Raw genomic sequence first — 9,506 nt, 5'->3', positions numbered from 1 at the left:
GCGGCTGAGGACAAATGCACCCCTAAGCCCTGGGCAGGCAACTGGAAGCGGTAACGCCGTCCTCCCCCGTGCGCCCTGCCGCAGCCTGTGAGGAGAAGCCGGCCCGGTCCCGCCTTCCCTTGCCCCCGTGCCGCCCGCCTCACGACGACCCACCGAGCGCTAGCAGCGCCCCGCCCTCCGGAGCTCGCGGCGCCTTCCCGCTGAGAGTGGGGGCGCCGCCATGGCCGCGGTGCGGGACGTAGAGATCGACCCTGAGGGCACGTTCAAGTACATCCTGGTCCGTCTGCAGCGCCCGGGCGGTCAGGAGCCGCGGGACATCGTCCGTGGCACCAAGGCAGCCGAGTTCCATAGTGGGTGACAGGCCGCGGCGGTGGAGGGCGGCGGGAGGGGAGCGACTGTTAACAGGCCCCGTCCACCCCGGCAGCGTTCCTCAAGTGCGGGAGGTGGCAGCCGCTTCCCAAGCGAATCGGGCGGAGGGAGAGCCCCCAGCCTGCGGTGGCTGGTGTCAGCGGGCGTCGTTCAGAAGCCCCTTTTGTAACCTTCATAGATGCCTTGTGTTAATAGGAAAGGCAGTGTCTCTGCCAGATGCCAGTTCTGAACCTGATAAACCTCGTTTAGGAGAATGAGAGGTGTTAACTAAGTAAAAAGCCTGAAATAGAGAACCTTGATTACAGCTTTTCTGTGTCTATCAAGAGAAACCTCCCTCTCTTGCAGGTGAAAGAAGGGCACTGGAGGAAAATGAGTGGAAAATAGCTGAAGGGTTCTCGGTACTTGATACTGGGTGCATATTCTAATGGCTTGAAACATTCTTCTTGTGCAGATCATATATTTGAAAAAGTAAATCCTGAGATGGAAAAGCTGGGATATGAGTGCAAGTGCCTTGGAGGAGGGAAAATTGATCATAATAGCAAAGAGAAGAAAATTAGGGTATTTGGGCTCTCGACAGTAAGTGCATCTCTTGTATTCCTTCAGATTGTTTTGTCTCTCATGTTCTCAGGTTTTTTGTTTCATAGTATTGTGGCTTTTGGCAATTTGAATCGCAGTGTAAACAAAATTGGAAAATTTGCCTGGCTCACTTATGAGATAAATTAGAAAAAAAACACTAGTTCTAGGGACAGGAGACTGCCATTAAAAAGCAAAAATAATAGATAACTTAATGCTGAGTAATACCTACATTAAGTTATAATCCAGACTAAAAATGGAAATTAGCTTCTCTGACTCAAAATTTTTTACTGCTAGATCAGGAAGAGCCCATTTGTAGCCACTGGGTCTTTATCCAGCTATTATGCAACCTTTATTTGCTCATGAGAATGATGGTTGGTAGTGACCAGCTAAATTGTGAATATTGTTCTGTGTATGTGTTGGGTGAGAAGAATAGACCCAGTTTAGGTGTGGTTAATTTTTAATAGGTGAAGATGTAGTTTCATGTAAATGCATTTTGTGGGAATAAAAGTAATTTCCAAGAACATGGAAGCTAGAACGTATTTTATTGCCTGTTTATAAAAAGACTCCTAAGTGATAATGATTTCTTGAAATTAGGGAACATGCTATAGCCTGTTTCTGGTGCTGCTCTGTGATGAGGCATAGCTGTTTCTGTAGTAATACTGTAAGTAAAGCTTCTAGCCCAAAAGAAAATAGTTCTATTAAGTTAATTCTTAATAGAAAGAGATGGTTACTTCCGATCTGCTCACCTTAGGTGAGCAGTGGAGGTTGGGCCTTGAATGTGTTAAGTGTTTCTAAATGCTAGTGCTGCTTTTGTTCAGAGATGACTCTTGCCACCTGGAATCATAAGGAAAAAAACCAAACCCACTCTAGATTTGTGTGGGGTGGGAAGGCAGTGTATAATGCTTACTGTACTAAGTTCTTGTGATTGTAGTCCCTCATGTGAACTGCTTTTTTAGATGAGACTTGACCCCTGTATTACTCAACTGCCAATCTAGTGTTAGAGGCAAGAGTCAACTCCTATTCTTGTAATGCAATGTCTATGGAAAATACAATGCTGCTTTGCTTTGGTATGTTGACACTTACAGCTAAGCACCATGTAAAAGCAAGGCTTTATTTCCATGAGGGCTTCTGTCAGGCAGAGACCTGAAGGTTGAGAAGACCTCAGTAGCAGGTCAGAAGTGAGTATATTAATTACATTGGTTTAATGCTTCTCTCTACTTGGAGATTTGTTGTCAGACTCTAAACCAGAACTATCCTGGAGTTTTATGAAAACCAGGGAAATAGTCATTGTTCTGCTGAAGCTGATGCTGTTCTATTATTTCCAAAACTGGTTAAGGTGTTCAAAGTGATTACCAAGGCAAGAGTAATCTGTAGAATCACAGAATGATTTGGGTTGGAAAGGACCTTAAAAATCTAGTTCCAACCCCTTACATGGGCAGGGACATCTCCCACTAGAGCAGGTTGCTCAAGGCCCTGTTCAGCCTGGCCTTGAACACTGCCAGGGATTGGGCAGCCGACAACTTTGGCAGCCTGTGCCAGTGCCTCAACACCCTCACAGTAAAGAATTTCTTCCTTGGATCTAACTTGTATCTCCCCTATTTAAGTTTAACCCATTAGCCCTTGTCCTATCACTACAGTCCCTGATGAAGAGTCCATTGCTTTACAACTGACAGGATAAACCTGCAATATTTCTGACATAACTATATTATCTGGTCTTTTTGAAAGGTTTGCATTTTATAAAGCATCAATAATTTTAATCTGTAAAGTTTAAATTCTGGTTAGTTAAACTGTTCCTCTTGGGACAGAGTCAGTCCTGAGTAAGAGTACATGTTTTGTTTAATAATGACAGCTTGAGCTCTCTTTTTCAGTCTTCTAAGTTAAGTTTCTCATGAAATATTACTGGAAAAAGGTGACCTGTAAATCACAGGTGCCTGTCAGTAGACTGTGCTGTTGTGCAGTGAAGGCTTTTTGACAGCAAAAACCTACTTGTAGTTCTAAAATAAGAAATCGACTCCAGTCATATAAGACAGTAATGAAAAGGCACTTTCTACCACAACTGTCTTAAATTTCAGTGAAAGAGTAACAATGTGATCAGTGATTTAAAGGAAGGTTAATCACGAGTCATCTGACCTTGCCTTAGTTTGGTGTTGTAGTGGCTAAAGAACAGAGATATTTAAAATTATGCCATACCATCTAAAGCAAGATTCCAAATAAATAAAACATGAAGACTGTGATTTCTTTAGTGGCTAGAATATTACTCAAATGTTTACACATGTAGCTTATTCCCTTTTCTTTCAGCTGAGCCAAATCAGACATTTGTATGTTCACACATTAAAGCGGTCAATGTAATCTCTGTGGTTTAAAAGGATATTCAGTAAATATGGTAGTTGTGAGGTTGGGAACATTTTAAAATGAGTTTTCTGCTGGAGAAACCATGATGTGAAAAATATGCCTGACCCCATCTCATTTATATTTTACATCTCAGGTTGGGGAGGGGGATTGGAGATGACAAGAGTTAAAGAAACCACAATACTGCAAGAATAACTCTTTTGGAACCTGTATTTGTATGTGGACTACTTGAAGTGTCAAATAACTGGATCATTTGTGTCAACGAGAACTGAATATTTCTGTGGACTTTCTGTATATGTCTAATAAGCATTTGTTCTTGCAGGGCTATGGAAAAGCAGATCATTCAGTGACTGTGGAGATACTGAAAAAAGCATATCCAGATTATGAAATTACATGGTCAGATGACAAGAAATAAATTGGCAATTGATGTACACAACAAAAACTCGTAACTCTGCGAACTGTACTTTAATAAATAAAATCAAATGTCTTCTGTGTGTTACCATAAATCTGGAGTAGCTGGACTCTGCTGTGATTTATAATAGGGTTAGTAATTCCCAGATATATCTTACTTTTCAGATCATTCCTTTGTGCAGAATCTGCAGTTCTAAGCCTTTTTCTTTTCCTTTTGATATGCCATCTAATTAAACGCTCCCACAGCATCTTACCTGCAGTTTATTTTCATCCAGTGCTGTCTGATACATTGTAGGATACATCAGGATTTTGCCATTAACTTAAGCGCCACAGGACCGGACCTGTTCCCTGTTTTTTTGGCCACAGTGTTTTCAGTTTCCTTTTTTTCCTGTTACTCTTTAGGCTTTTCAAATTCCTTTATCCAAATTTACAAAAACTGGGGGAGGAAGGAGAGGGGAGGGTTGATTATTACAGTTCTTCACCAATGATGTAAAGGTTTGATTTACTCAACAGTTTTGAAAATTCAGCATTTATGTTCCACACAAGTAATGACTGCGTTCTTTTGTGTTCCTGTGAGATTCTCGCCTATAGTAGACTGATGGCAATGTCAAATTCTGACAATACTGATTTCTCTGTACTTTTATTCCCTTTATGATATTTTTTCTCTTTTATAGCAATAATTAATTTATAGGTAACTACCTTCCTGCCAGAGCCAGTATACCTAGGCAGTGTCTGAATTAACTTACTACATGTGTCATGGCAGCACTTTGCCTTTCATTTGTTGTTACTTGCTACAATTTTCACTTTTTTTTTGTTTTCTGCCAGTTGTCTTTTAATGCTGCTGTAGATTTCAAGGGAATATGCTTTGTTCTTATGCTTACTTTGTTGACTTGCAGTCTTTAAGAGGTATTTCTATCTAAATCCCAGTTCTTCCCTTTGCTATTTCCTACTGCACTTATCTACCAGTATCTGGTGGTATAGAGCAACTTTTTCTTTTCAATGTGTATGTGACTCTTCAAGTACAAGCTATGAAAGTTGAGAGGCTTTAGTTGAGTTTCTATCACAAAAAAAAAAAAAAAATCCTGTTGTTATTAATACACTACTAATGCATCATGTCACCCTTGTGTCTTTGTTTTGACTGGTTGGGCAAAATTTCTTGTACTTGTTCTCAAACCTTTCAGTCTTTCCTCATTAGAAGAGTTCCATCTCAATCACCTGGGAGCAGGGTCTCTTGAACCTGGTGTTATAGGTGTTGTGGTTGGCACCTGCTTCCCCCCACAAGCAGCCTGGACTTTTTCCTCCAGCACCCCTGTGCGCTTTTGCATCTGCTGTTTGCGCTTCTCTTTACGTTCTTGTGCAGTAAATAGTCTTCTGGCTGCACCACTTCAAAAGCCATGATGACATTGATCACAGGCTTTTTTTTTTCTCCACAAGATTTTGATTTCAGAATGCGATTAAATGCCTGTGTACCTAGTAACCAAGAATAGCATACAAGTCAATAATTTGCAAATTAGGCACTTCCCACTTTGATTTTCCGCACGGTTTTTTCCCCCTAAGGTTTAGTGAAATAACGGTAATTGCCAGTATACAAAACTGATCTTTCTAATAGCCTCATTTCCCAAAACTAGCAAATTATCTTTAAAGGGAAGTCATCAGTTAAGGACAGTGCCTGTTAAAACAAACAAGCTTTTTAGTCGAGTTTCCTGAGATGTTTTATGACTGATTTTAATGTTTCCCTCCACAATAGTTACGGGAAGGACATAATTTAGACTGGATTTCCTATTGTGATGACTCTTTCAAAGAGGAAGGGGGTGGGATAAGGGGAGAAAAGGTGTGATGATTTGCGATGAGCTAATGAACTGAGTTACCAGCTAACCCCTGTCTTTGTTTCTTCACACAAGAAATTGTGCCTGTTGTTTTCTAAAGCTGTGTCATTGGGGAAAGGATAATTTCCCTAGCTATTAAGTAATATGTGCAAGTATTAAAAGTGAGTGAAAAATTTTTATTCCAGATCATAAAGAGAAGCAGGAAACTGGTCACGAGGGTGGCGATGATCTGGCAGGTAGAGAAAGCCTTAATGTAGATTTAGGAAACTAGTGTTGTTTGTTCTCTTGGTGTTCCAATATCCGTTAGCCTACAAAACTTAAGTGTTGAATTTGGCTTCCTCTCAGCATGTATCTGCTGAATTTTAGACTAGAACAGAATTCATCTGGAATTGTGGAAATCCCAATGCTAATTTTGCTGATTTCACCTGATTAAAAAAAAAAACGAAAATCATCCTCTATTAATTCTTATCTGCCATTCTGAAATGGGAACTTTATACTGTGTGGGGTTTCCTGTTTTGCAAGTGTGCGGTCACTGTGAGATGGTGGCTCTTCACGTGAAGGTCCTAAAAAATCTGATTCTGTATTTGCACAAAAAGAGCTATGCTTGAGCAATCCAAGAATAAGATTAAGCTAGTAAAGGAGTAGTATATTAAACTGAAAACAGCGAGTTTGTGGAGTATTTTCAGGAGAAAATATAGGAGATTGCAAGTGCCTTCGTTTACTCATCAAAAAATACACCAGATTTTTGTTTTTAACTATATTTGTTGTCATAGTAGGCAACATGTCTTGCTGCAGGTATTGTTCTCTGAAACAGCATTAGACCTGGCAGGTGCAGAACAAGCTATTCAGTCACTGGACAAGCCACTAATTGTCTTACAACTGAGGTTTGAAAAAATGGCAAGTGCTAGTTGCTTTGTTTCCAACTGTTTCCAGTTTTGACAAAAAGAACTGTTAACAGTGCTGTATTGATCTGACAAAGCTGTAACTACTTTTTTTTCCTCAGTCTGTAGTCAGCAGTTATCTATCATTGGTACGTTTTAGAGATGATGCAGAAAAATTCCAAAGCACAATCACACCCATGGCACAACTGACTGCTTTTTTCCTTCTCGCCTGTAAAAGAACAATCTCAGTAGTTTCCAAAGCATGCCTTTAGAATGGTCTACTTGCAATTGGTTTTGAAACAACAGTAGTTAAGTCTCTTTTGTAGAGTACAGGAAATCCTCTATGACTCTACCTTAATAGAAACATGGACAAAATAGGAATCTTGCAGTGGGCTTTCAGTCTTCAGTGACAGGAACTTTACGCAATAATTAAAGCTATTCAGGTAACTGCTGTTATAAGTTTCTTTGCATCCTGTCAGACTGCTGTCCTTTCTCCCCTACACTGAGTATCCTCAGATCCAGTCCACTGTAGTGGTCGACTGTCTCTAAGTTTGTATTTACGCAAGGGCACTCAATAAGGCAGTACATCATGATAAGCAGAAGCTTTGATGGACATGTTAAGAGTTGTCTAATAGCTTGTTGTCCAGTTTTGGTTAAGACAAAACAGGCAATGGATTTTTTTTTTGTGTGAATTGTTGGTGACACCAAGTGCTGTTGGTGACACCAAGGTTTTATAGTTCTTTGGGTTTTTTCAGTTTTGACGAGAATGTCTTCGGCAACATAACCATCTTCAGCCTGGGACGCAGGAATGACTTGTACCCAGGTGTCTTTGAACACTTGCTGCCCTGCCAAACTGCTGGAAAGAGTGAAGAGCTATTAGTGTTCAGTAGTACCCTCCCTCCCCATCCACCAAGTCTTGAAAATAGGTCATAGTGTATGGGCAATTAATTTCTGGAAAAATACTGTTAAAAAAAAAAGTACAGCAATCTGCAGCACAGTTTATCTCCTTTCCCAGCTGTCACCTAATGCTTGGTTCTGTCATCCTTCAGTTCCCTGGATTGCACGTATAGGTTTTTTTGTTGTTGTAAGGAACTTCTCTTTTACAGAATCTTCTTTCAACTCAGCTTCTAAAATAGAAACGTTTTATTTATTTCTGAAAACAGTACAGCTTTTCCCAATTATTTTCTGAAATTTTCTTAGAGTGGCATGTCAAAATCTGAACGTGAAAATTCACAGACCACAGTAGTAAATAGTCTCTGGTGCAGTTTTTCAAAGGCTTGAATAAAAATCGTGTGTGTTATATATGGAAACATGACAAAAGATTTCGTGGAATTGCTAGCAGAATAGAAGGCAAATGATAAATACAGTCATATCGCCCTCTGGTGGCAAAGCAGCAGAGCACATAGGCATGCAGTCCACTGAAATCCTGATGCTGCAGTTAAACCGTATCAGAGCTGGGAGCCTGACCGCCGGGAGCTGCTTCTCCCACCACATGAGGATGATAAATCATCTTCGTTGAGGCTGCACTCAGCAGCCGCTCCTGTGACTTCCAGTTCTGGCACTGCCAAAGCATTAGAGTCAGGGACAGGGGACAGTGACTTACTTCATTTAAAAATACATGTAAATGATAATTAATTGGCATAAACAGACGTAGGTTTAAGCAGAACTCCTTTTCTGTCCAAAATTAGATTCAGAAGAGTCCTTCACTTCTAGTCAGACATCAGAATTTGTCAAACATCTCAATAACTAGCATCCTTAATCTATCAAACCAGAATAACTCAAGAGAGGAAAAAGCAGAGACATGAGGAATAAAACGTTTTGTCTTCAGCATATTTCTGAAGGACCAGCGGTTGAATTTTAACTGGACTCTTTAAAGGCCATTTCAATAATACACCGCTGCAGTCCTCTGTCAATTGTTTTAACTGTGCTGGTCTTAAACACATTTCTGTCCTCAATGAATTTCTCAAAGAGGGGGATACCACCACCAACCCCAAAATAATGTTCTTTGCTTGCCAAATACACCCGGCCATTTTTATCCAAGAGCTGAGCCAGTGTGTCATGCAAAGAACCATAGTAGTCGGGATTATAGATAGTCTCAGATGTGAGTATTACATCGTACTTTGAAAAGGGTTTCTTGCTGCTTAACAGAAGCTGGCTGACTTCAGACCACTCTCCAGAAAAAAATCTGCATCTGGTGAGCACATCAGGTAGATGCTCTGCTTTCTTGGGCCTCTTTGAAGGAGGCTGGCTAGTTTTAGTGTCACCTCCACTGCCTGTCCTTATGCAGTTAGCCACTGCATTAGGCAAAGTTATTTCATCAATCACTGTGCTGTTGTAGTCCTGAAAATGGACTTTTTCAGCTTTACCCTTTAAAGCAACTATTCCCAGCAGACCAGCCCCACAGCCAAGATCCAATACAGTCTTGTTGGCGAATTGTATTTCAGCCTCAGAAAAGTAGTCTATAAGATCAAAGGTGCATTCCCAAATTTTCAGTCCTCCCTCATAGACTCCCGGGATGAGATCAGAATGAGAAGAAACACTTTTAGACACAATGCCTTCTTCATCAGCATTACCCAAGCATTTCATTTCCACTACAGACATGTTTATGTAATACAGGCCTGATACTGTTTCCATGACTTTATTTTCCAATACTTTGTTGAGATCTTCAGGTATGTTATGCTCCTTGGCAACTTTAAAGCACAAAGTTTTCCGTGATGGTTTCTCATCTTGGTGATTACTGGTACCCAGCCTTGGGCTGGGGTCTCCTACAGCATCAGCAGCTTGCCTATTTTTTTCTGTGGATTTCTGCTTGTGTTTCGGAGAGTGCAGTTGTAAGTCCATCTTATCATGAGTGTCTGCTTCATTGTTGTCATATTCATCAATAGAAAAATTAAATCGAAAAGCCATTTTCAGGAATAGCAGTAACAAAAACCAGCAGTCACCTTAATTTATTACAACCAGAAACAGTCATCTAAAAGCAATCCTGATATAAACAACATTATTTTTCTTTTGTTTTTCTGTAGAGAATGTTTTTATGCAGTTATTGCTATGGGGAAGAGTGCTCTGCAGGTAGAATCTCAGATGTTTTACCAAT

General features: G+C 40.4%; 2 protein-coding genes across 2 annotated transcripts; one reads left to right on the top strand and one right to left on the bottom strand.

Moving 5' to 3' along the window:
* Positions 1–159: 159 nt before the first annotated feature.
* LOC130608930 (14 kDa phosphohistidine phosphatase-like) lies at positions 160–3,785 on the top strand. The gene is made up of 3 exons (XM_057427381.1): positions 160–350; positions 821–945; positions 3,617–3,785. The coding sequence occupies exons 1-3, from the start codon at positions 221–223 to the stop codon at positions 3,707–3,709; spliced, it is 348 nt and encodes a 115-aa protein (XP_057283364.1). The 5' UTR covers positions 160–220; the 3' UTR covers positions 3,710–3,785.
* A 3,752-nt stretch (positions 3,786–7,537) lies between these two features.
* On the bottom strand, positions 7,538–9,503 carry METTL18 (methyltransferase 18, RPL3 N3(tau)-histidine). Its single transcript, XM_057427376.1, has one exon. It carries the CDS (start codon positions 9,317–9,319, stop codon positions 8,270–8,272), a length of 1,050 nt encoding a protein of 349 aa, XP_057283359.1. The 5' UTR covers positions 9,320–9,503; the 3' UTR covers positions 7,538–8,269.
* Between the last annotated feature and the right edge of the window lie 3 nt (positions 9,504–9,506).

Source organism: Pezoporus wallicus, unplaced genomic scaffold, assembly GCF_028554395.1.
Source record: "Pezoporus wallicus isolate ANWC-B61680 ecotype Strahan unplaced genomic scaffold, APGP_CSIRO_Pwel_v1 scaffold_7107, whole genome shotgun sequence".
Lineage (NCBI taxonomy): Eukaryota > Metazoa > Chordata > Aves > Psittaciformes > Psittacidae > Pezoporus > Pezoporus wallicus.
Note: the sequence above shows the minus strand (reverse complement) of the source record. Positions and strands in the feature narration are given on the sequence as shown.